The sequence below is a fragment of the Chlorocebus sabaeus genome, chromosome 18 (genome assembly GCF_047675955.1).
Source record: "Chlorocebus sabaeus isolate Y175 chromosome 18, mChlSab1.0.hap1, whole genome shotgun sequence".
In the NCBI taxonomy this organism is placed as follows: Eukaryota; Metazoa; Chordata; class Mammalia; order Primates; family Cercopithecidae; genus Chlorocebus; species Chlorocebus sabaeus.
The window spans coordinates 59,966,270-59,994,026 of NC_132921.1; the positions used below are offsets into that span (position 1 = coordinate 59,966,270).

General features: G+C 38.3%; 1 protein-coding gene and 1 long non-coding RNA gene across 15 annotated transcripts in view; one reads left to right on the forward strand and one right to left on the reverse strand.

Annotated features, from left to right (window-relative positions):
- RBBP8 (RB binding protein 8, endonuclease) overlaps positions 1–26,015 on the reverse strand; it is a 117,146-nt gene extending 91,131 nt beyond the window's left edge. For 3 of the 9 annotated variants that reach the window (XM_007974470.3, XM_007974469.3, XM_073006429.1), the window contains exons 1-2: positions 6,296–6,520; positions 2,779–2,985 (exon numbers count right to left, since the gene is read on the reverse strand). In XM_007974470.3, the coding sequence (XP_007972661.2) occupies positions 2,779–2,887 (109 nt within the window). In that variant the 5' untranslated portion in view covers positions 2,888–2,985; positions 6,296–6,520. Of the gene's footprint in view, positions 1–2,778; positions 2,986–5,578; positions 5,718–5,794; positions 5,865–5,887; positions 5,983–6,295; positions 6,533–24,715; positions 24,783–25,888 lie in introns of those variants that run through there. The other 6 variants (XM_073006426.1, XM_073006428.1, XM_007974465.3 and 3 more) reach the window with 6 other exon arrangements.
- The window catches only part of LOC103222644 (uncharacterized), a 353,739-nt gene continuing 332,016 nt past the window's right edge, over positions 6,035–27,757 (forward strand). For all 6 annotated transcript variants that reach the window (XR_005234819.2, XR_005234818.2, XR_005234820.2 and 3 more), the window contains exons 1-3: positions 6,035–6,272; positions 19,314–19,422; positions 26,114–26,272. This is a non-coding gene — a long non-coding RNA (uncharacterized lncRNA). The remainder of the gene's footprint in view (positions 6,273–19,313; positions 19,423–26,113; positions 26,273–27,757) is intronic.

Below are 27,757 nucleotides of genomic sequence, written 5' to 3' on the forward strand. Positions count from 1 at the left end.
GCATTAAAATTCTAGACTAGAAATTTCCTTAAAGCTAGCACTATATAGGATTCATTCTTATTCACAAGGTCTGGCAAATAGTAATTGCCCAAAAAACATTTCTTGAACATTTCTTTGTGTCTCCATGAACACTGGGGCTTGAAAGAATACTTTTGGGGTTGTTCATATTTCAAAACTCATTAATTAGTAAGAGTATTATCAGAAGTTTTGCCGGCAACTAAATTTACCATGGGAAAGTTTTTTTTTTTTTTTTTTTTGAGATGGAGTTTTGCTCTTGTTGCCCAGGCTGGAGTGCAATGGCACGATCTCAGCTCACCGCAACCTCTGCCTCCTGGGTTCAAGCGATTCTCCTGCCTCAGCCCTCCTGAGTAGCTGGGATACAGGTGCGCACCACCACGCCTGGCTAATTTTGTATTTTCAGTAGAGAAGGGGTTTCTCCGTGTCAGTCAGGCTGGTCTCAAACTCCTGACCTCAGGTGATCCGCCCACCTTGGCCTCCCAAAGTTCTGGGACTACAGGCATGAGCCACCACCCCCGGCCTACCATAAGAAAGTCCTAACAGACCCACATACTACAGTTTAGATTCAGGTGGCTTATGTTTTAATAGTACTCCAGTGTAATGATACAGCTATAAAGCACTGTAGTATTAAACTTATAATAAGTAATCAAGAAACAAATGTCATATGAAGCATTTCTCACACATGGGGAAAGTTACAGAATTAAAGTATATTAAAATTTAATATCAAAACCTTGAGCTTAGCTTCTTTTAATACAAATAATATTTACTCATCTCAATCACAATTGCTTAATCCTCTATATACTCTTTGCACATCATAAAATCCTTTTAACTGTTATTTCACTGTATTGTAATTATGTGTTTACACGACTCTATCTCCATTAAACAGGCTCTCTGAAAGTAAGCTGCCATTCACTTTTGTATTTCAGAGCTACAGGTTTGTCAAATGACTTATGTAGTAATTTTATGTCAATATCCTGCAAAAATTTTGTAGAAGAAAATTAAATTTAGAGGTTAGGTAATTACGCTTAGGATCACAGAGCAAGTGGGTAAATGAAATCAGAATTCAAATCCAGGTCTTCAGTCAACAAATTCTTTACCTTTTCCACTATCTCATACATATTACCACAAGTAAATAATAGCAAGTTGTATACAAATTATGTTCTGTGGTTAAAAAGCACCAATTTGACTATAAAAATGAATCACAAAAACTACAAGTGTAAATGTCCTCTAAAAATGAGATCTGGGCTGTGCGCAGCTCACGCCTGTAATCCTAGCACTTTGGGAGGCCAAGGCGGGAGGATCACCTCAGCTCAGGAGTTTGAGACCAGACTGCACAACATAGCAAAACCCTGTCTCCACAAAAAATACAAAAACTAGCTAGGTGTTCTAAGGTGAAGGTTAAGTTAAAAAAAAAAAAAAAAAAGAACTAGCTGGGCATGGTGTCTGCGCCTGTAGTCCCAACTACTTGGGAAGATGAGGTGGGAGAATCACTTGGGCCCCAGAGGTTGACGCTAATAGTGAGCCATGTTTGCACCACTGCACTCCAGCATGGGTGACAAAGCGAGACCCTGTCTCAAAAAGAAAAAGAAAAAAAGATCAGCTGGGCACGGTGGCTGACACCTGTAATCCTAGAACTTCAGGAGGCTGAGGCCAGTGGACTGTTTGAGCCAGAAGTTCAAGACCAGCCTGGGCAACATGGCAAAACTCTGTTTCTACAAAAAACACATAAAATTAGCTGGACATGGTGGTGCACACCTGTAGTCCCGGGTACTCAGGAGGCTAAGGTGGGAGGAACACCTGAGCCTGGGAGGTCAAGGCTGTAGTGATCTGTGATCGTACCACTGCACTCCAGCCTGGGCAATGCAGTGAGACCCTCTCTGAAAATAGATAAGTAAATAAATAAATACATGAATATATAAATAAATACACAAATAAATAAATAATGAGATCTTTGGGCCAGGCACAGTGACTCACGTCTGTAATCCCAGCACTTTGGGAGGCAAAGACAGAAGGATCACATGAAGTCAGGAGTTCAAGACCAGCCTGGGCAACACAGTGAGACCCTGACTCTACAAATAATAAAAAATTAGCCAGGTATGGCAGCGTGTGCCTATGGTCCCAACTACAGGAGAAAGGCTCACTTGAAAATGGGAGGTGGAAGCTGCGGTGAGCTGTAATCACACCACTACACCCTAGCCTGACGACACAGTGAGACCTTGTGTCAAAAAAAAAAAAAAAAAGATATCTTTGAACTTAAAGATGGTCATTAAATGCACAAAACTCAACAGTGGACTGAATAAAAAAAATGTACATATACATCATGGAATACTATGTAGCCATAAAAAAGAACAAAATGATTTCCTTCGCAGCAGCTTGGATACAGCTGAAGCCATTACCCTAAGCAGGGAACAGAAATACTGCATGTTCTCATTTATAAGTGGGAGCTAAACATTTAGTACACATGGACACAATGAGGGGAACAACAGGTACCGGGACCTACATGACAGTGGAGGGTTGTGGGGTGGGAGGAGGGTGGGGATCAAAAAACTACTTATGGGGTACCATGTTCACTACCTGGGTGATGAAATCATTTGTATACCAAACTCCAGCAACATGCAATCTACCCCTGTACTAAACTTGCACATGTACCCCCCCGAACCTCAAAGCTGAAATAGAAAAAATAAAGAGAACTGTCATACAAAGGTATACAAAGCCACTACAGTCGCAACAAAATACTGCTTTAAGTATTTAAGATTTTACCTTGTACTTCTTTATCATGACACTCTTTTAGTTTTGTCCAAAGGTCCTTAAAGTCACTAGATATATCTGCAGAGTTAGGGCTTCCACAACTGCTTCCCGAGATGTTCATCTTGCTTAATATGCTCCACACTTCTATTTGCTTAATATTTTCTGACCTTTTCTGTTACATTATAGAAGTATCAAGTCGTCTTTGGACAGGTCAAATACCTGAAATGACAGATTGCAAGATAAATGAACATTGCATTTATCTTTATGTACTTTGAAGTCAGGATGAAACACAAGCCCAGATATCCTCATTTACCATTTCCTTATTTACTTGTAGTTAATCATTTTTAGAATTTGGGAGGGGAAGGAAAAAATAAGGAAAGATGATAATGGTGAGAAAAGCCCTGATTTCAGTTATTTGGCTATATAAGGTAAATTTTCAGGCAAATTTTCTTATTTCTCTTAGAAGAAAAATTATCTAAATTATGTTAAACAGAAAGGATTTGGATATTGAGGGGTTTTTATCATTCATGGTCAGTATTAATTTACCACTATAAAATAATATATTGTTTTGGCTGGGGGAGATGGTTCTTGCCTGCAATCCCAGCACTTTTGGAGGCTGAGGTGGGTGGATCACTTGAGGCCAGGAGTTTGAGACCAGCCTGGCCACATGGTGAAACCCAGTCTTTACTAAAAACACAAAAGTTAGCCAGGTGTGGTGGTGTGTGCCTGTGGTCCCAGCTACTCGGGAGGTTGAGGCAGGAGAACTGCCTGAAACTGGGAGGCGGAATTTGCAGTGAGCGGAGATTGTGTCACTGCACTCCAGCCTGGGCGACAGAAACCCTGTCTCAATTTAAAAAAAAAAAAAAAAAAAAAAAATTTTTTTAACTTTTGAATCGGTGCAACAGCATACTGAGCCCAAAACTGAAAAACATTCTAAGATAGTCTTGACTTAACAAGCATCCATATATATACACACATCTATATATATTTTACAAAATAGTCGACTGATGTATTAACACAGATGAGGATCTGTATAACTTTCCAAAAACAAGAGAAGTCAGTAAGATACAAACACAGCAAAGATCTATGAATACAGAAACATCTTAGAGTTATAACACAATTAGGGTAACGTTACTTCATGCCTCTCTTAGAATAAAGGTGAATGATTAAGTTTATTACATAGTCCTTGAAGAAACCAACAGGTTAAGAAGTTTGAACAGATTAGCAAATATTTTAATATATGTTCTTAAAACGAAACCATTAATTAGCTACAACTTAAAAAGTATAGTGATTAGCAAGTCTACTAAACCTCACATCTGGCTCCTTAGCCAATATAGTACCATTTGTAACAAGTACGCGAACTGATTGTTTCTTGCTAACCATTTCTTGAGGTTTCTGATGAAGGAGTTGAAACAGTAATTCTGAAGGGAGCAAGAGTATATGTGAAGCCACTTGGTGAACTGTAAAGAGCTACAAAAATAAACTATCAAGCTTTGCAAAAATTGTGATTAGACTTTTAAAAAATAATCAGCAGAGGCCAGGCGCGGTGGCTCAAGCCTGTAATCCCAGAACTTTGGGAGGCCTAGACGGGCAGATCACAAGGTCAGGAGATCGAGACCATCCTGGCTAACACGGTGAAACCCTGTCTCTACTAAAAAACAAAATAAAAAAAAAACTAGCTGGGCGAGGTGGCGGATGCCTGTAGTCCCAGCTACTCAGGAGGCTGAGGCAGGAGAATGGCGTGAACCCGAGAGGAGGACTTTGCAGTCAGCTGAGATCCGGCCACTGCACTCCAGCCTGGGTGACAGAGCAAGACTCTGTCTCAAAAAAAAAAAAAAAAAAAAAAAAAAAAAAATTCAGCAGGAACTAAATATGAACTGGATTTTAGATATTAGGGAATTATTAATTTTCTTGGGTATGATAATGATGCGTTTTTTTTTTTTTTTTGAAAGGTCTTATCTGTTAAAGGGATATTTACTGAGATATTTACAGGTAAAGGGATATATTCTCTGGGATTTGCTTGAAAAAGAAAATCCAGCTAAAACAAACAAAAATGGATGTTGGGTGAAGAGATGAAACGAGGGCTGAACTTCAACAATTTCTGAAGATGGGTGGATGGGTATGCAATAGGGTTCATGATTCTAATATTTCTCTCGTATACGTTTACTTCTGCAAAAAAGTTTTTAAAAGTAGAATTAGGTGCACTGCATTAGTCTTGTTTCCAAAGAGGTTTTCATTCTATTTCTAACTCTAACGGACAAACAAATGGGCCTATATATAATTGCGAATAAAAGTCACCATTTATTGTTTCCCACATACCAGAAACTGTGCTGTAGAAAATTTATATTTATATATTATTTAATATATAATTATGTATTATTATAGAATATTTGTATTCTACTTAACCTTCAGAAAAACTCTATAAGACAGACACTATAATTTCATTGTAGAGTTGGAGGAAGAGGCGTAAGGCAGTAAATTACTTGCCCAAGGTCACACAGCTGGGACATGGCTTATGTCAGGGACGGAAATCAAGTCATGAGACCCACAACTGTAAAATACCTCTCTGCAGCAAAAACAAAACAAAAAAAAGGACATAAACTATTTCTATGAAGTCAACAGTTTAAAATAAAGGTTTAATTACTTTAATGATCAAAAAAGTAGTAATATATTCGTTTAAAGCCAAGAGTGTAAAATAAGCATCCTTTACATATCTATCTACAAGTAAGTGATGTACAGTGCTTTAAAAACAAAACATAAAAACAAAACATTCAACTTGCAAATTCTAGCTCGCAAAACCCTTTCCACCTACCCCGCATGCCCAGCACTTGCTGTTAGCATCTCTCTGGGCACTGAACCGTTATCCGAGATACAACAGTGTGCATTTCTCAATCTCTCAGCACGGTGCGTCTTGCGTCCCAAGTTGCATTCTGGACTCAAAGGCCTGTAACTATTTAACACATTTCTGTGTATTCCTTAGTATAAACCACCACACTGCAGGGGTTCACCAAAATACTCGCTGCCATACCACAGGTATTCCCACACGGGTAAGGCGAGAGGCACATCTCAAGTCACACAGGGGACTTGAACAAACTGCACGGGGCCTCTGAGCGGTCCTCACATGGGCGGAGCAGAGCAGAGCGGCAAAGGCTTTCCAGCCAGGCTGCTTCTCCATCTGCCTCTCTCCAGGCGCCCGCGCGGGTTCCACGTGCGGGTCTGGCCAAAAAAGCTCCGAAGCGCGCGCCCGCGCGCGCCGCAGCCGGCGCATGCGCGGGACGCGCTTGGCGGTGAAAGACGCTTCCTCAGCCCGCGCGGGAGACTGAGAAATAGTAGTGAGTGAGCGCTCGTCCTCTCGCCGGTCCACAGCCACCGAGTGTAGCCCGGGCCCGGCCTATTTCCTCAGACACAGCCCCAGAGCCGGGCGGCCACCCCTACCCCGGGAGCCCTTCGCCAAGCGCGCAGCTCCAGACCAGAAGTAGCCGCTCCGACCCAGAGCTCCGGGTGGGGTAAAGAGATTCCTTTTACTCACCGCCTCCAAGGTTGCCTCGGGATTGGCGAAAGCCCCCGAAGGGAAGCGAGCACTTTCTGACGCTGTGAAGGGACGGCTGCTCGCTTTTCTCTTTCGCCGTTTTCCCTCACCAGAGTGCCAAATCCCCGGTGGGAAGGCCGACCCCTCCGGACAGCCCGCGCTTTAAGGCCGGGGGCTGCCGGCCGGGCTCGGAGGCGGCCGGACCCGCCCCGCCCGGGAGCCCGCGCGACGTCACGCGGGAGTTCCAGCTGCGTCACGCCCCTTCCTCCCGCTGCCCAGCGCGGCGGCGCACTTCGTGCCCCAGCTGAGGAGCGGGCTCCGCAGTGCGGCCCATTCCCGAGTGCAATGGCTGGGGAGGGGAGCGAGCCGAAGAGTCTGGCGACCGCCACAGCGCCTCTGAGATGCGCTGGGGAAAGCTCAAGCCGTTCTGTCGGGGGAGCATCAAGCCCTTGGGCTTCTGTGAAAGTTATCTGTACAGTGTGTCTAACTTAAACATTTTGCAGGGAAGCATGTATGAGTGACCTGTACGGAACGGAGAGTTAAAATTAACTGATGGTGGGGTATGGACGCGGATCCGTCTAACATAGTTTTCGGCCTTGTTGCTGTTATCTGCAATTTAGTGATGTGACCTGACAGGATTGGGCGGTAACGCCATAGATCAAAACGATCTGTATTTTGCTGAGGTTAAACAGGAAGTTTCTGGCAGATCTGAAAAGAGAAGGAATCTGAAGCGATCAGCGTTATTTATTGGGACAACATGCTGTTAGATAATTTTTTTTTTTTAAGTCCAGTTTTCTTGTGACTGTTCGTTTGAGATTCAAACCGATAGTAGGTATTCCTATTTCTCCTGATTTCTAAAAGAATCGTTTTTAGACCACTATAAATTCTGCAAATGAACAAAATAGAGTAGAATCACAATATCATTTAAACCAGTCCAGTACTTTTGTGTAATCATTCTAAGACCTGGGAAGAGGACAAGGGATAATATTAACAGTTTAAAAGTTTAGTACTTAGAAAATCATAAATACAAAGTGGAAAGGTAATTTTTCCACCTGTCCCCACATCTTAAGGGATGAATAAATACCATAACTTAAAAAGTTAGTATACAGAAGAGGGGTGCTAGACCTTCTATTAGCGTGTTACGGCAACTATCTTTCACTTCCCCGTTTTATAAGACTTAACTCCACATTTTTAAAAGAAAATGGATCAAATTTTGACTATGTAATTTTTAACACAAGATAGGAAACATAATTGACAGTGAAGCTTTTATGTTTATGACATAACCTGTGATAAGTTTGTCATTTAACAGAGTGTTGAAAGAACAGTGTGCTGTGGTCTGTACTGTGGTCCAAAGAAAAAGTATCTGAGCAGAATGACCCAACCTGTTCCTATGACCTGTGCCTGTGTGTCACTGTCTAATCCACTTATGCAAGTCAGAAACCAGAGTCATCCTTGACACTTTATTCATCCCTAACTTCCATATGCAAGCCATCACCAAGTCCAATTTTACTTACCAGACATCTAAATCCATCCCCTTCTCTCCATCACTACCTCCATAATCCAAGATACTGTTATTTCTTACCTAGTCTACTGCTAGTCTCCTTTCCACATCAACACAGCCAACCACCCCTCCTAAACCTTTATTTTCACTGGTGTTCGGAAAAAAATTTGAGCATCCATTCTCCATATATATATTTAATTTTAAATTACATACATGTACTGCTGAAAAATGGTACATGATCTAACGAGGAAGTTACAGGCTCTGAAGTCAGACATCAGAGTTTAAATCCTGCTCTAATACTTCCTTACTGAGTGACCTCACTGCTTAACCTCGCTGTCCCATTTTACCTACTTGTAAATTGAGGATAATAATAGTACCAACCTCACAGGGTATTAAGATTGAATATATGTAAACTGCTTGGTATTCAGATATATACTATGTGCCCAAAAGCTAGCCATAATTAGTATTTCTTAGCTAATATTATAATCCATTTTAAAAGCATTTTTAGAGGATGAAAAATAGAATAAAAATACATCATCTTCCCTCCTCCACCTTAAATCTTGTCTACTTTGAGACCACTTCTCTATACTGCAGCTACTGTGATCTTGAAAAGTACGTCTATTAATGTCACTATGCTGCTTAAACCCCTTCAGTGGCTTCCAGTTACTCTGTGAAGGAAGTCCCTTTGAATTGCCTCTGCTACCTCTTTGGCTTTATTTCCAGACATTTTCTGTCCTGTGGTCTCACTAGACTTTTGATGTCTCCTAGACCATTGCATGCTATTGTCTCTGCCTGGAGTTCTCCACCAAACCTACCCCACTCTTTGCCGTAGCTATCTACTAATCATGTTTTTATCTTATTTCAATAGTCTCTTCTACTAGATCCTCTTATAGTACCATGTAACCTCCCCTTCTTACAGTTTTTATTGTTTTAGTTATTTAATGAATTCTGTCTCCCCGCTGGACTGTAAATTTCCTGAGATAAAAAACTAATCATGTTTTTATCTTATTTCAATAGTCTGTTCTACTAGATCCTCTGATAGTACCATGTAACCTCCCCTTCTTACAGTTTTTATTGTTTTAGTTATTTAATTAATTCTGTCTCCCTGCTGGACTGTAAATTTCTTGAGATAAAAAAACCATGTCTTGGGCCAGACTTTGGGTGACTGAGGCAAGAGGATCACTTGAGGCCTGGAGTTCAAGATGAGCTTGGGCAACATAGTGAAATCTTGTTGCCTATTCTAAAAAAACAAACAAAAATAGCTGGGCACAGTGGTGCATGGCTCTAGTTCTAGTTACTGTGGAGGCTGAGGTGGGAGGATCGCTTGAGCACGGGAGTTCAAGGCTGCAGTGAGCTATGATTGTGCCGCTGTACTCCAGCCTAGGTGACACAGCAAAAGACCTTGTCTCTAAAATTAAAAAAAAAAAATAGGTTTGTTCACCCTTTTGTCTCCAGAAACTAGCCCAGTGTCTGCCACCAAATCAGTATTCTATGAGTGAATTAAATGGGCATTCCCTGATAGATCCCATTTCCATGTAAATGGAAACCTTTGGGTACATTCAAAATTCATAGATTTTTAAATGAGATATTATATGGTCACTTTAACAATAGAATGGCGGGCATCCTCATAGATAGGTTCTAAAGAAGCTTTAAGAACCACATGGAATAAACTTGGAAGTTCCAAAGATCTGCTGAAAAACCGTCTTTAACAGAGAAGCAGTTATTTTGAACTCTTCGTAATGCTGGGTTTCTCATATTTTGTGGCTTAGAACAGTACTTCCCAAACTTTTTCAACTTCAGCATACTTAGAAAATGAACACTTGTGTTATATATTGTAATGAAAAGATAAGGCTGCTTCCATCCAGTGGCAACAGAAGTAGAAGTTGAGACTAGTCACCTCAGGCCCAGTGCTGCCACCTTCAGGGCTAGGTTTTTAATGTCCCAGCACACCTATTGGAGGTCCCTGGCTGGAATGCTGAATTTAAATAAAATTTAAGTGAAATAGTTAAAATGGTAAGTTTACGTTATGTATATCTAGGCACCAATTTAAAATAAATTGTGTGATAGCAGTACAGACTCTAGGATTCCTAAAAGTAAAGTTTTAGAACTCATGTAGGTTAAAAAGTCATCTAACTCAAGCCATTTACAAATGAAACCCTGTAGATTCTACAGTCTATGCTTAACTCCTGCAACTGGGTAGTTGAGTGTTGTGAAGGGAAAATGACATATCGCGTTAGACTGATATCACTAAAATCATATGGTTTCATACTTCATGCAGGGCATCAGTTAATCCTTAAGATAGCCTTTGTTCAGCTCTTTTTATTTTCTCTCCTGTCTTTCAGACCTTTACTATTTGCAGTCCTCAAGCCTCTGAAGGTATTTTCACTCTAGGCGGACAACCTGACCTCCTCATTAAACAAGACAGTTGAGCTCAACAAGTGTGATCTTCCTAAACTTGCTTTTTTCTTTCTCAACCCTATGAATTAGGCAATACCATTTGCAGTTAAAAATACAACCTGAGACTAGATAGGGTGGCTCATATCTGTAACCTCAGCGCTGTGGGAGGCCCGCGGGAAACGCACTTGAGATTTGAGAAACTGCAGTATAGGCTGGATGACAGAGCCAGAACCTGCCTCTTAAACACACACACACCCCCCAAACAATCCAGTTGCTTCTCACCTTTGTGTCCACCCTGGTTCAAGCTACCATCAGTCTCTTCTATGGCAATATCCTTCTTTTAAAAAAATAAATAATCTGTTACCACTCTTTTCTCCATTACAGTATATTCTCCAACAGCACTCTGAGAGGTTCTTTAAAATCTTTCAGAAAATCACACTCCCTGCTCAAAGCATTTCAGGGTCTTCCATCACCCTAGAATAAAATCCAAACTCCTTTCCATGGTGTCAGGACGAGTCAGGCACTATGTTCTGCTGATGATACCTCTTAAATATAATTTTGAATTAGTGCTTTCCTTTTCAACCTCACTTACTGCCCTGGTTTAGGCCCTGATATTTCTTACCTAGGCAACAGCCTCCCTGCCTCCAGTCTTGTTCGCCTTAATTCAGTCTCACATAGCCACCCAACATCTAAACCATTATTTCTGATTCTGGCATTCCTTTGCTTAAAACTCTTCAAAAGACTATTGCTAGACCGGCGCAGTAGCTGATGCCTATAATCTCTGCACTTTGGGAGGCCAAGGTGGGCAGATCACTTGAGGTCAGGAGTTTGAGACCAGCTTGGCCAACATGGTGAAACCTCATCTCTACTAAAAATACAAAAATTAGCTGGGCGTGGTGGCAGGCACCTGTAATCCCAGCTCCTCAGGAGGCTGAGGGAGATGAATCCCTTGAACCCGGGAGGCGGAGGTTGTAGTGCGCCGAGATCACATCCCTTCACTGTAGCCTAGGTGACAGAGGAAGACTATGTCTGGAAAAAAAAAAAAAAAAAGAAAAAAGAAAAAAAGGCTATTGCCTAAAGGCTAAAGGTTAAAATTCAGTTTCTTTAAAATGTCGCACAAGCTCTTGTCCTTGCACACTCTCTGCTGTACCCCTTGCTCTTTACCTCTTCTCAACAGGAAACTGCTTTTATTCCTCTCTCCTTCCCTTGGTTGTTTCTTAGTCTTGGCTCATACAATGTTTTTCTCTTGGAATTACTTTCACCCCCATTTTTTACAGTTCATTTTTCTTATTCTTTAAGTCTCAGCTCAGGTACTACCTCTTTCAGGAGACTAACCTAACATCTGTCTTCATCCTTCCTTCCTATACCTTTTCACAAATGGCCTTCCTCATTCTCCCATGCCCTCAATGCATATCTTTATCATTGCACTTAACACCATTATATTGTAATTATTTTTGTGTTTTTAATCTTCAGCTAGGCTCCTTGATGTCAGACTGTGCTTTCTTTATTCTTCTGTTTTCCTGCTTTTTTTTTTTTTGGAGACAAAGTCTTGCTCTGTCCCCTAGGCTGGAGTGCAGTGGCACGATCTCAGCTTACAAAAGCCTTTGCCCTCCAGATTCAAGTGATCCTCATGCCTCAGTCTCCCGAGTAGCTGGGATTACAGGCACCTGCCACCATGCCCGACTCATTATTGTATTTTTAGTAGAGACGGAGTTTTGCCATGTTGGCCAGGCTAGTCTCAAACTCCTGACCTCAGGTGATCCACCCTCCTCAGCCTCCCAAAGTGCTGGGATTACAGGCGTGAGCCACCACGCCCGGCCCTGTTTTCCTACTTTTCTTTTTTATTTAATTTTTTGAGACAGAGTCTCACTCTGTTGCACGGGCTGGAGTGCAGTGGCACAATCTCGACTCACTGCAACCTCTGCCTCCTGGGTTCTTTCCTACTTTTTACTAGAGTCTTAGCACAGAACTATCCCATAGAGCCCCATATATTAGATTTTCTAAAAATTACATTTTAAGTGAAAATCAGGTGAAATTAACTTAATATATTTTATTTAACCCAGTTTATGTAAAATACTATTTAAACGTAATCAATATAAAAATTAATGAGACTTTTTAGGTGGTTTTTCTTCATACTAAGTTTCTGAAATCTGATATATATTTTACCTTTACAGCACATCTCAGTTTAGACTAGCCACATTATAAGTGCTCAAGTCTGCATGTGACTAGTGGCCACTGTATTGTACAGCGCAGGCCCAGCATATATTATATAATCAATGAGTGAACAAATGAGGTTGTGTGATTTACTTAAAGAAGCAGGATGGAAATGGGATATGAGTTTCCGATTCTTTGTTTATTTCTGCTATTTGTGCTGGGCATTCATCATCCCATCCCCCACCCAGCATTGAGTGCCTGTATCTCCAGGCATAAAATTAAAAGGTAAGTGATTAAGTCCTTTATGATTACTTATATAAAACTCTCCAGTATCTCTGACATGAACACACAATACTGGTAAACTGGGGTGAATTGTAACTATTTTAAGAACACAACAAAAGGCTGTTTGAGAGGTAAGGGAAAGAAATTTTAAGACAAAAGAAAAGTATCTTAACTGGCAACATTTGTGTTAAATGAACACTTGATTCAATTTTTTAAAAGTTGTTTACAGTAATTAGTACGTGTTGTTTGTGAGTGGGAGTATACATCAATCAGTGATCTTGCCTCAAGTGCCAAAATGTTTTGTTTATGATTTGAGTTGATGGTGCCAAGATTCCAGGTTGGGAAGTTTTATAATTGTTTAAAAATATATATTTAACATTGGTGGAAGGTGTCAGCATCACAGTTTTTATTTTGACAGTATCCTAGGTATTCATCTAAATGCTCATAACGGACATTAAAGAGTATACCTTGCTTTTTAATTAGAAAGATTAGCCTCATGTATCCTGGCCAGCTTCCAATTTAGATAAGGAAGCTTTATTTTGATCTTCACTGTAGCTACATTGGACTTCATACCTTCTTCATTTCCCATTTTGAGCTGTTAAAATAGTTTTCTGTTTATTTTTAAACATCATTCACCGAGCTGCTTCATTTCCCATCAGTAATGGCCAAAGTTTTACTGGCACATAATTTGCCTGATTTAGGAACTATCTCTTTATACTTGATAAAGAAGGTTAAACAGTATATTCATAGTTGCCTAGGTTTAAATTGTAATGGGATGATGAAGAATGTTGTTGATCTGTTATTTCCGAAATGGTTTCTTTTTTATTTATTTATTTTGATACAAAGTCTTGCTCTTATCGCCCATGCTGGAGTGTAGTGGCACTATCTCAGCTCACTGCGACCTCCACCTCTCAGGTTCAAGTGATTCTCCTGCCTCAACCTCCTGAGTAGCTGGGATTACAGACATGTGCCACCACGCCTGGCTAATTTTTGTATTTTTAGTAGAGATAGGGTTTCACCATTTTGGCCAGGCTGGTCTCGAACTCCTGACCTCAAGGGATCCACCTGCCTTGGCCTCCTAAAGTGCTGGGGTTGCAGGTGTGAGCCACCGCACCTGGCAAAATTATTTCTTATCAATGGAAAGGGACACCTGTTTCTTCCATGTCATCTATTTATAATGCAGTGGCTGTTTGGACAATATTTCATATCTATTCATATAAGCTTATGAAGCCCAGGAATTTTGTTAGTTGGTTAGCCCATAGGCCTTTTTTCTAACCCTGGCACTTATAAGAATCTCAGAACTTAACTGCTGAAAAAATAAGATAATTTAAGAGTGATCACTACGACTGTAAAATAGAAAAGTTTATTTTATTTTGAGAAAAACAACAAATCTTTACCATTTTATCTAGTAAATAAAGTATTATACTGCAATGTACCTATGTATAATGCTACCATGATACAAGCTATGGGAATAATATTTATTTACAGTAATGGAAAATATTATGAAGGGCTGTTGGAACAAGTCACTGACATGTGGATTCTATTAATTAAAGAATTCTTTGATAGGTTCACACAAGCAAACATGTTTAATATTCATTGCTTTGTCCATTTTAAAAAAAATCACATCTTAAACGCTAATTTTTTTGCCTGTGAATTGATGGATTTATTCACTGCCAGCAAATAGTTGTGATCTTTAATGTAATTATGTGCTTCACAGATTACAGATATATCTTTAAGCACTGTCTCTTTTTTTGGTCTTTATTCTAATTATGCTTGAGAAAAATAGACTTACAAATATTGGCTTTTTGTTTTTCCTAATCCGTATTAGTCTAAGTTTAAGGAAGCTTTGATAGTTACTTTTCCAAAGGTAAAATAAAAAATTTAAAAATGTTTTATGTTCAAAGTTGTTCTTAGAGGAGATCCTGAGTTTTAGCTAGAAATGTTTTCAGTTTTATGTAAGTTATAATCAGAAATATTAAAAATGTACAGTGAAATTGTGTTTTCATTCAACTCATACTCTTGGTGACAGTTTGTTTTTGTGGACTATTTAGGATACTAACGTTGAAATAGATAGGCTTCCGGCCAAGTGCAGCAGCTCATGCCCACAGTCCCAGCACTTTAGGAAGTCTAGGTGGGAGGATTGCTTGAGAAAAACCTGGGCAACATAACAAGACCCTGTCTCTACAAGAAAATAAAAATAAAGATAAGTCTAGCTGGGTTCAGTGTTGTATGTAGCCTCAGTACTTGGGAGGCTGAGATGGGAGGATTGCTTGAGCCCAGGAGGTTGAAGTTGCAGCCCAGGAGGTCGAACTTGCTCACACTGTAGTCTGGGTGACAGAGTGAGACTCTGTCTCAAAAAAAAAAAAAAAAAAAGTCTCCTTCCTTCTCTCAATTGTGGTACATATCGTATGTGAGGTGAGCATATGCCCTAGCTTACCAGTGACAGTCCTGGTTAATTCCTATTGCTCTAGCTTAATTATTAATAGAGCTCCCTTTTACTTTTAAAAACGTCCTGGTTTGGATGACTGTAAACCATATGGTCAGAGCCTGGTGCAGTGGCTCATGCCTGTAATCCCAGCATTTTGGGAGGCTAAGGCAGGAGGATCACTTGAGCCCAGAAGTTTGAGACCAGCTTGGGCAACATGGTGAGACTTTGTTTCTATAAAAAATTAAAAAAAAATTAGCTAAGTATGGTGTGTATGCCTGTGGTCCCAGCTACTTAGGAGGCTGAAACGAGAAGATCTCTTGAGCCTCGGAAGATGAGGCTGCAGTGAGCCATGCACTGCACTCCAACCTGGGTGACAGAGCAAGTACATTTTTCTTTTTACTTCAAAAAACTTTGGCCGGGGCCAGTGGCCCATGCCTGTAATCCCAGCACTTTGGGAGGCCAAAGCAGGCAGATCATGAGGTCAAGAGATCAAGACCATCCTGGTCAACATGGTGAAACCCCGTCTGCACTAAAAATGCAAAAATTAGCCAGGCGTGGTGGTGCACACCTGTAGTCCCAGCTACTCAGGAGGCTGAGGCAGGAGAATTTCTTGAATCGGGGAGGCAGAGGTTGCAGTGAACCGAGTTTGTGCCACTGCAGTCCAGCAGTCCAGCCTGATGAGTGAGACTCCGTCTCAATAAAACAAACAAACGAACAACAACAAAAAAAATGCTTTACACTGTAGGAGGTAACTAAAATTATTTACAATTTGATCATGATTTAGTTAGCCTCAGAGGTGAAAATAAACTGGGCTTCCTCAGTTAGGATTGGAGTGAAACACCTATTATGATCATATGATCATCTCACTTCATTTTTTAGACTATTTAATTTATTTCTTAGTATTTTTGGTACACATGCTTTTTTTACTTGCCTTACAACAGATACGTACATTTGAGAAATGAATATAAATTGACTTCTAATAGAATTAGAAAAATGGTTATACTGGCTTTCCCAGCCCTGGTTGTGAGTTGTTTCATGTACTAAATTTAAAATCAAGTAGATTGAAGGGTCTTAAATTATGTTGTAATCTCAGAAGGGACAGAGTAGGAAGTACTCCAAAAAATTTTGATCATGTTCTACAATCAATGCTGGCATATAGCCATATTCCCAGCCTTCTTGTGCTATGGAAAGAGTCCTGAGCTGAAAGATAGGACGAGAGATTAAATTCTGACCCTATCTCTGATTATCTGCATGTTTCCTAGACAAGTCTTATTTCCCTCACTGAAAGAGGATATTAATACTCACTGTGCCCAAAGGGGTTGTTGTAAGAATGAAGTAATATATTTGAAATTTCTTAAAGAAGAATTAAGAGAAGTTTGAAGCAGCTTGCCTATTGGGAGAAGAATGGCAGAAGGCTTTCCAGGCAGAAGGCGTGTGCAAAGGCTATGTTGTGGGGAATCATTGTTGAGTTCTATAATTGCAAGTATATAGTAATGTATTTGTATAAGTTGATATTGGGAAGGCATCAGCTGCACCATCTAATTTGCTGAATGAATTCTAATTTTTAATTCTAATCTCGTTGAGCAAATAATTTAATTTCTCTGTACTTTGGTTGTTGATCAATGAAATGAAGGTAATAATATGTACCTTGAGTGTTTTACAAGATTGTTGATAGGATTAAATGAGAGAGAAATGTAAGAAACTGTAACAGTGTAAGAAACTGTTGTTAACGGTAGATAGATTTAAGAGCTACAGCTGGCCGGGCGCTGTGGCTCACGTCTGTAATCCCAGCACTTTGGGAGGCCAAGGCAGGCGGATCACGAGGTCAGGAGATCAAGACCATCCTGGCTAACACGGTGAAACCCGGTCTCTACTAAAAATACAAAAAAAATTAGCTGGGCGTGGTTGTGGGCGCCTGTAATCCCAGCTACTTGGGAGGCTGAGGCAGGAGAATGGCATGAACCCGGGAGGCAGAGCTTGCAGTGAGCCAAGATCGCACCACTGCACTCCAGCCTGGGCGACAGAGCAAGACTTTGTCTCAAAAAAAAAAAAAGAATGAACTACAGCTAATCAGATCTCTTCAATGGCTAAAGTTGTGTAGTTATAGGGAAACTATTGAATTGCTAGGCAAATTGTGAAAGATTTATAATTATAGAAAGGATTTCACTGTATTGTTAAATGCTTTTACATGTATTTTGATTTACATAATTGAGTTCAGGTAAGTTAGATAGTATTATTATATGGTTGTTGTTATTTTATTATATTCCAAGGGATTTAAAAAATTATCTAACCCAATGGCAAAATGATATAGAAAGAAGAAACTAATCTATTCATTTATTTCAGAATTAATGGTTATAAGAAATTATTTATTGGCCAAGCGCGGCGGCTTATGCCTATAATCCCAGCACTGTGGGAGGTCAAGGCAGGTGGATTACTTGAGCCCAGGAGTTTGAGACCAGACTGGACAACATGAGGAAACCCCATTGCTACAGAAAATACATAAAAATTAGCTGGGCATGGTGATGTGCGCCTGTAATCCGAGCTACTCCATAGGCCGAGGTGGGAGGATTGTTCCAGCCTGGGAGATGGAGGTTGCAGTGAGCTGAGATCTTGCCACCACACTCTAGCCTGGGTGACAGGAGTGAGACCCTCTCTCACAATTATTAATAATAATAAAATAATATATGTTATTATTGAGCTTTTTTCAGCAGTGTGTATCTCCACTTTTTTGTATTTGCTGTGCACCCCTCAGTTTTCCTATTTCATCTTTATTCAATTCATTAGCTACTTTACCCCAACTTCTAAGGAGATAGTGTTTTTTTTTTTAAACTCACCTTTAATTATTCTAACAGAAATTCAAGTTAAACGAAAAGATGATGTGCTTTTAGTCAGATTTCTTTTTTCTTTGCACCTGTTTCTCCTTCACTTTCTCTGAACTAAGTTTACATATTATACAAACAAATACGGTATTTACTTAATTAAAGTACATGATTAACTGTTCAGTTTTAAAATTTTTAATCTGCTTGACTAGAGCCTTCATATAATGTGTTTTTCAGAGCCAAGCCTCAGGATCACATTATAGGTTATAATGAATTACTTCTTGTAACTAGACCCTCTTGGACCCAGTCCAAGACAAACTTGTACTATTCAAAATTGTGTGTTTCACTGTAATGAAAAATGTTACTTGAGGGTCCAATGTAGTCAATCTGTTTTTACTATAACTTTACTAATGTAAAAACTTAAACAATGAAGTCTTTGGATCAATGCTGGACATAAGAGTATTTACAGAGTACATACTAACTGTTCATTTTGCTGCTGTTTGGTTCTTTAAAAATTGGCAACCAAATTCAGGAAATAAATTGAAGTTTATTAGAAAATACCTTTCTCACAGAAGGTCAAGTTTCAGTGCATCTCAGGTTTTGTGGGAATGGATCAAATACATCAGACAAAAATAGGCTAAAAGTTCCTTCCTCTCCATTTGAAATTGCTGTACTCATTTCTCAGAACATCTATCTTAATTGTATTTTGTATTAGAATTATAAAACTAAAGAAGAAGCAGTTTGACTATATTTGTCCTATAACATGATATGTTGGGCACGTCTTGGGCCCTGCTTGCTCCAAGTATTTCAGTGGCAACCAGATTCATGCAGGTGAAACTTGACAGTCCCTCACCCTAGGAGCTTCTCTGAAGCCAATAGAATCAAGTATGCAATTTGAAAGTGTAAGAAATTAGCAACCCATGCAGCAACTCTTAACTGATGGAAGTCAGAAGTTGTGGATAAGTGCCCTTCTCTTGTGTCTTCTGACAGGCTGTTCTGGGGTAGTTTGATGGCTCCTAAGAAGATACTGGGCTTGAGCCCTGTTTGCTTATAGTGGTGGATGAACTCAAGGATAAACTTTTGTATTGGCCTTCCTTCCTTCCTTTCACTAATCCCTTACTCCTGTGTCTGGGTGCTTTCCCAAATAAAGAACTTGCACATAAGCCAGAGGTCTCAGGCTCTTACTTTCCATGGAGAACCTAGACTAAAAGGGGAAACTTGAGATTTCTATTTCACTATTTTTGAATTATTAATGGAAGTTTTAACTTTTAAAAATTTGCATGCATGGATGGGAGAGTCAGATTAATTGTATCAGTCATTTGTAAGAATGTTAATGACCCAAGATTGGTTGAACATGTGCATTTGAGGTTATTTTTCTGATAATGTTAATGGGTTAGATTTGAAAAGACTTACTCACTTGCTCATTCTCTCTTGCAGGCAGAAATATCTTTTCTTGCTGCTCTCCTAGGATCTACCAACCAGAGATTCTAATGTGATATGTTTGGAATGGAGTTATCGACCTGCATTTTTAATAGGCATCCTCCAGGTGAGTCAGATGGTCATGGACTACGCTTTGAGAAACATTGCTAGGTTATTACAGTAGTAATACTCCTGGGTATTATTAGTTACATAAAGTTATAATCAATCTTATATTTCTTAATGTTTCAAGAGTCATTGAGAAATTCATTAGATTTAAAATATTTTCATGTTGGAAGTGTTTCTCACTCCTAATCTAAATCATTGTAGATATCATAGGCAAAGAACTTTCAAGGGAATAGATTTAAGATATAACTTTGAAACTAAAAATTTGTCACTCAAGTTACATTTTCACTTTGTCAGTGGTACATAACTTCTAAGATAATAGTTTCTGGTTGTTCTTAAGGCTGTATGTCTTTAACACAATGAACTGTTATGTACTATATTTCCCAGTTTTGGATTTATAGACAGTTCAGTTGTTAGTCTTGAGTTATACAAATTAGCTATTTGTATAAAATCATTTATGTATTTATTGAGACAGCATTTCACTCAGTTGCCCAGACTGGAGTATAGTAGTGTGAACACAGCTCACTGTAGCCTCGATCTCTTGGGATCAAGTAATCCTTTTGCTTCAGTGTCCTTTGTAGCTGGGGCCACGGGCCTGTACCACTGTGCCCAGGTAATTTTTTATTTTTTATTTTTTGTAGAGACAGGGGTCTCACTTTTTTTCCCAGGCTGGTCTTGAACTCCTGGGCTCGAGCAGTCCCCCTACTGTAGCCTCTCAAAGTGCTGGGATTATAGGTTTCAGCCACCATTCCCCACCAGAACATTTTTAAAAATTTAAAATTTTTGTTATTTTTCTGCCTTCTTTGCAATTGTTTGTAGTAATATCTACTGTAAACATTTAAAAGTAAATGCACATTAAATACTAATTTTAATGACTACTCACATAGGCTAACTTGCTTACGTATCTAATAAAATACTTTTAATAAGAATATATAATTAATTAGGCTGGGCATGGTGGCTCACACTTGTAATCCCAGCACTTTGGGAGGCCGAGGAGGGTGGACCACCTAAGATCAGGAGTTCGAGATCAACCTGGCTACATGGTGAAACCCCATCTATATTAAAAATACAAAAATTCACCAGGTGTGGGGGCATGTGCCTGTAATACCAGATACTTGAGAGTCTGAGGCAGGAGAATCGCTTGAACCTGGTAGGCGGAGGTTGCGGTGAGCCAAAATCATACCACTTTACTCCAGCCTGGGCGACAGAGTGAGAGTCTCTCTCTCAAAAAAAGAAAAAAAAAATGTGATTAATTAGTGGGCTAAATTAGTGAAATGATACTTTTGTCTTTCTGCACACCATCTACATACAGTGTCTACTATTTAAGTGAAAAACAAGATTCTTTTAGCATGGACTTAAATTGAAATTATAGCATCAGCAGAAAGCTTTTTGTAAAGTGATTAAACGTCCTTCAGGAAATTAAAGTTGATTACAAGAGCTCAATAAGATCAGTTGTGTTATAAATGGATTATTAGTTGGTTCTAATGTGAACTCTTAACCAATTTTTTGCTCTTTATTCATTCATTGGAAGATGTGTCAATTGACCTCTTTTTAGTTAAGCAAACTCTCAGAATGTTTGTCGTGGTATTCTGAACTCCCTTCTGACTAGTACATTTCACAAAAAGCTCCTCCTTTGTGATCTTTGCTCATCAGCTTCATTCCCTAATCAATTAGTCTGAGGCTAATTTAATATTATCTTTAGAAAATGTTAAATCCTCTTCTATCTTCTTGTGCTCTATACATTTTGGACTCACTCTGCTCATCATTACTTGCTATCAAAATAATGCAATATAATTTAATATTAGCCTATAATACGTTTAATTCAGAAGGGTTTTTTTTTTTGTAGGAGAAAACATATTCCAGAGTCCTGAAAGAATAATTTACTTGGTAGTAGAAAAAGCACAATCTTTAGAGCATATAGAAATTCTTAGGCTGAGGTGGGAAGATTGCTTGAGGCTAGGAGTTCAAGATCAGCCTGGGCAACATAGGGAGACCACATCTCTACAAAATTGTTTTTTAAAAATCCAGGTGTAGCGGCATGTGCCTGTGGTCCCAGCTACATAGGAAGCTAAACCTGGATGACAGGACGAGACCCTGTCAAAAAAAAAAAAAAAAAGAAAAGAAAGAAAAGAAATTCTCGGCCAATTAATTTGATGTCATGTTAGATAATAGATAAAGACAGTCGTTGGAAAATTCACAAAGCACAAGTAAGGTACAGCCATGCACTGAATAGCAATGTTTTGATCAGCAATGGAATACAAATGCTACAGTGGTCCTATAAGATTATACTACCACATATTTTTACTGTACCTTTTCTATGTCAGTATATGTTTAGATACACAAATACCTCTTATGTTACAGTTGCTTACAATATTCAGTACAGCATGCTGTACAGGTTTATAACCTGGAAGCAATAAGACATACCATATAGCCTAGGTGTGTAGTAGGCTCTGCCATTGAGGTTTTGTCAGTAGACTTTATAATGTTCACACAACAATGAAATCATCTAATTTCTCAGAATGTATCCCTGTTGTTACTTGATGCATGACTGCATTCTAATTTGAATTATCCATGTCACACTTTCTTCCATTAGTGCAGATGATTGAAATTGAATTTTTAAAAAGTATGTAAAGCTTTTAATCATCTTGGTGTACTGCTCTCACAAAACTTTTAACAAAGACTTCTTTGAAGTGAATCTTTAATTGGATTGGATTATATGGGTTTCTGATTTTTTAAATTTAAGAAGGTTAAAATATTTTCCAACATTATATATATATATTTTTTTTGAGACGAAGTCTTGCTCTGTTGACCAGGCTAGAGTGCAGTGGCATGATCTTGGCTCACTGCAACCTCTGCCTCCGGGTTCAAGCGATTCTTCTGCCTCAGTCTCCTGAATAGCTGGGACTATAGGCATGCGCCACCATGCTGGCTAATTTTTGTATTTTTAGTAGAGACGGGATATCATCATACTGGCCAGGCTTGTCTCGAACTCCTGACCTTGTGACTGGCTGCCTCAGCCTCCCAAAGTGCTGGGATTACAGGTGTGAGCCACTGTGCCCAGCCCCAACATTATATCTTAATGCCTTCCAAGATTGCTGATTTTATTTCTATCTTTCTGACAAAAACATGCATATTCTAAGTTAAAGTTGACTTCTCTTACTGAAAGAAAATACTGAAATACTTCGGCAAATACCAAAGCTATTTGTTGAAATGTATTATATAGTCTATAAAAGGGATAAGAAAGATACTGACATTTGCTGAGCACCTGCTGTGTTCTTAGGAACTACGTGAAGTGTTTTACATGACATCTCATTTAATTCTTCCAACAACTCTGAAAGAATGGTATTAGTTTCTTAACTTCCTTAACTAGATGGAGAAAAGCTAACTCAGAGAGTGAAATAATTTCCAAGGGGAACGGAATTTGTAGCAGAGTTATTCAAACCCATGTCAATTTGGCTCAAAAGCTCACATGCTTTTCAGTATACTGCCTTTTCTCTTGTAAAGTTAAGAAACAAATGAAAGTGATTGTTTTTCTAAGTCCACTTGGACTGAACTAAAATGATCAAATTTAGAAGCATTTCCCAGGTAGGATTTTACCTGGGAAAAGATAAGGTAATTAGTAGAATTAACATTTAGTGCCAGGAATCAGAATTGAAATTTTGGGCCTTTGGTTCTCCAACTTTCTGTAATCACATTTCCTAGGAATTCCTCAAATTAAAAATGTTTAAAACATTTTTTGAGCACTTGTGTGCAAAGCTTACCCCTTAAATAACGGCTTCTATCACCTCTAGGATGGGTTTTTAAGTCCTGCAATTTCTGTCTTCATAACGTAATTTTCCTGTCAGTTCTAACCAAACTTTAGGAATACTATATTAACTTAGACAAATCCTAGATTATAAGCATATAAGAATGACTAAAATAATACAAAAATACATGCATACTAAGAAAATAGACAGTAGAGACAGCTTAAAGCAATATTAAGTCAGAAAATGAGAGTAGGATCCACAAGGTGGGCAAGTATGAAAGAATGTGAGGCCTTCATCAGTTTGAAACAAAATTATATGATGGCATTAAGAGATTAGGGTTTGAAGTGGTAGTCACGTTCATTATCAATGGTAATCCCATATATATTTAGCCATTGTCCTAAAAATGTTTGGGGCAATAATGATACAGATTAAAATACAAAAGCAGATGATTTCTTAGTTCACCAAAGATTCATTAACACACTATACAACATAATTTTACCTTTTTAGATTAGATTTCATGTAGTATTCAGAAGAGTCAATGTAGGGTAGTGAAAAAATTACTGGTCTTGCTGGTAGTCAGGAAACTTGGATGTTCTGGCTCCAGATTGACCCTTAGATTATATAATAGTGATTTAGCTATATTTTGGGGCTTTTCATTTCTTAACTCAGAAATGAGGTGTTAGATTCATTGGTTATTCTTTAAATGTCCCTCTTAGGTAAAAAATGTCATAATTCTAAGTGCTTTTAGTGGAAAACACATGAAGATATTCAGAAGGGAAAGAAGTTGCAGTTGTTAAGAAAGCTAGCATTGTTGACAAAAAGAGTTATGTGAAATTGTGTGACTGGGAATAAGAAGAAATGCATCATCGACTAAAAGAGTAAAAAAATTTTAAATGAGTGGAACACTTCTTGACTAGGCGCTGAGATATGTTGGTCTGTATAAAATACACACTCCTAATTTGATTGACAAATTTATATGTCCTGGGTTTTAACAAAATTATCACAATGTATCAATATTTTAAATGACTCAATTTATGGAAAATATATAAAAGTAATATTTAATAGGACTTACCTACATTTGAAAATGAAAATTCCATTAAATGAAAAGTGTGCAATCCTCCTCCAAAATACAGAGTTAAGCTTGAAATTTTACCCATGGATTTTATATAAAATGTATATCTAGTTCCTAAATAGCTTTCTTCAAAACCATAAACATAAATAATGCTCAATAAATAAATTAGAATCCCAAATTAAATTTATCTTTAAACAGTAAGCCCTATGTTTTAAACACAGTGTGATTTAAATTTTTTAAATTACCACATACAATATATTCACCAGAAATACTAACAATGTGCTCTATTGGTATATATATTACCTGAAAACTAGGTTTCGTGTAGTAAAATCAGAAAAATTCAGCCAATTGAAAGTTTTGATCCATATTACCAAAAGCTTGTCAAAATACAATTTGTGCTGAATAAAATTAATATTGGTTTGCTGAATCAGCACATTGCTTTTGCAGATACAACATTACATAGCTTTTCAGCAGTTTACCTGGATTACCAGAAATTCTATGCAGAACTGCCTAGAAGTAGGACTATGAAGCATCCAAGGGTTTTCCCTGCAAAAAATGAAATCTCATCTGAACATTTATTTACACTTTTAAATTTATTCTGTCAACATTCTAAGGAAACTAATGTTACAGCCTTTGAGTTAGAAAATAATATTATAGCCTTTGAGTTTGAACATAATGACAAAGTGGGAACCCTAGGGACAATGAAAAGGATGCATCAGCCTTGCTCAGTTCAAAGCAAAGTCCTATTAAGATGACAGGAAAGCATTCAGTATAAATACGTTAAATTTTTATTTTTAATTCCCAGATAAAATCGTATGTCAGCTGTTATGTTAAATTAAATGCCCCAGAAGACATGTGCTTCAATTCAATCTAATAGCAGTAAATAGAGGGGTAGGATGGTATGCCAACATAAATCTAAAGGGATTGGTAACTTTCATTTTACATGATACAAACTACTAAAATAAATTAATTGGATTAAGTAAAGAGAGAGATAAAAGGAAGATTTTTAATATAAATGGAAGGAAGATCCAAGTATTCTTTAACCTAAAAAGTTTTTCAGACCTAATAGGCATGACAAAACCTGTCTTCATTCCTTTCTATTCAGCTCAGCAAGTGCTTTTGAGCTCCAATAGTTAATCAGTTACCAGATTCCACAATCTTTGTTTTTCACACTCCTCAATTTTTGCTGTGAATTGTTCTAATGCATGTACTTAGGATCACCAGCAGGCCAATACTTTTTTGGCCTTAAAAAGGCAATTATTATTTATCCACAATTAGATTTACTATATAAAATTGCTACCATATAGCAACAGCCTATAAAACATAATAGTTACATTATGAAAGAAGTAGATGGCTTAATATAAATCATTAATATTTGAAATTTATTTTGCAAAATTATTCAGTCCAACTTTTAAAATTACTATAGCTATGCACAACTTACAAAAAAGCATAGTAAGAGAATATTATATACCAAATAACCTTTATGCAAACAAATCAATGAACATAATGCAAGTGTTATAAAGCAATATCTAGCTTTACAGAAAAGGTATAATGCAGCTATTACTATGTTAAAAATCGATTATCTTTTTAAACATCATTTCTTAACTTTCCAAAATGCATAGAAAACTGAGAAATTTATAAAATATACTTACCCTTCAATTTATTTAGAAACCTCTGCTCTTGGTGAAAAGCAGAAATTGTTTCACTGCTCACTTTCCCTGAAGCTATGAACTTAAACATTAAATCAGTGAACACCACCTCTGGACCACACTAGTTTGCTAGACACTACTGCTATGTGGAAGAGTTCTGCTGCATCTAAGCTATATACTGTGTGCAATGGATAACCTAATATGCCTTTCATTTAACTGGCTGGGCAGGTTTCTACCGTCTGTGGAACATGGAATCAAACCAGAATATGTTGGCACAACAGGCCAGTAAAACCGGTTCTTCCGTAGATCCAGAACCTGTCCAACCAGTCTGTATCAAAGGCTAGCCCAACATGCTGCAGCGGCTCAGCTCTGCTAAGCTTGTACTGGGTGAGTTATCCCCACCTCCCGTGAACTCCCAACAAACTACTCAGAATGTTGTAGCCTCCAGCAAAATAATTCAGAGTTCTAGTGGGAGGGGTAGATCTGTGTCAGGTATAGCAAGAGTCCATTGTTATAAGACTCTCATGGTAGACATATATAAGCAAGTGGTCTGTTATCTTCAGAGGTAGGTAATCCTTTTAAACATGTATTCTGGGGCATTCTGCTGACTACCGCCTCTAGAAATAGATTACCTATGATGAAGATGAATCCTATAATGCCTGACCTTTTCCACTAGTCTGCTTGGCTTTGCTTAATCCAGCTTAGCCTTGAGGAGAGAGATTGATATTCCCCACAGGGTAGTGGGCTTGAGAGCTAGAAGGAAGTATTTCTAGAAGGAGAGAAACAAGATGTAGGTTGACCAAACATTTGCCTGGGTGTGTTATCTTCCTTGTTCTCAAATGATCCTCATACCATTCCAGTCTAAAATTGGAAAAACTCCTACTTCTACATGCTAGGGACAACTTAAAGAGGTTTTGCTCTGAATATTCAACGGTTCAACACAGAGTATTTATATCAACTATGTTTCAAGAACTGTGCTAGGTACAGGGTTCACAGTGTGAGTAAAATTAGTAAAGATGAGAGCAACTTCAAAGTTCCCGATTAAGCATGTCTAGTAAACTTTTGGAAAGAAGAAATGAGCAGCAAAACATTACATTTTGACAGAAATTAGTTTGTATTAAGAGAGATCATGTGAGATTTGTGCTCACTCTCTCATAATACTTGCACATTTAGAAGCAGTATTTCCTGTCTACTGCCATAGTGTTTCTGAAACTTTTGTGCTTAAGAGTCATCTGAAGTGTTGATTAAGAGCACAGATTCCTGGGTCTAACCACCACAGATTCTGCTTCAGCACTCAATAGGAATGTTGCCCAAGCACTTCTAGTGATTCTGATGCAATTGTTGCAGGGACCATAGCACATATGCCATGCTCAGTTTCTTTTCTATTTTTGTACCTCTTAATTAAAAAAAATACATTTGAACCAAAAGTTGCCATTTTTATTTTTGTATTTCTAGTGTCTAGAACACTGACTGACACTTAGAACGTACTTAATAAATGCTTATCAGAGTCAAGCACTTGCTAGATCTCAGAGGAATCACAACTAGTAATGACTATATGAATCAAACTCCATTAAATACTATAATTATAATAATTGAGATGGGAGCTCAGAAATGGGAGTGAGTATGACTATAAGTATGTGGAAGACTTCACATGGGAGATGGGTTTAGAGACTTTTCTTTTTAAACCATGGCCAAAGATTTCTAACTGCAGGATAACAAAAGGCTAAAGGAACAATAAAAATAGTGCCTTTGATTTGATAACAGTAACAAAAGTGTTAAGTATATGAGGACACCATGAACTCAAAACTTGGTAATAAGGTTATTTTCTACAGCAGGGTCAGCGGATTTTTCCTTAAAGGATCAGAGACTAAT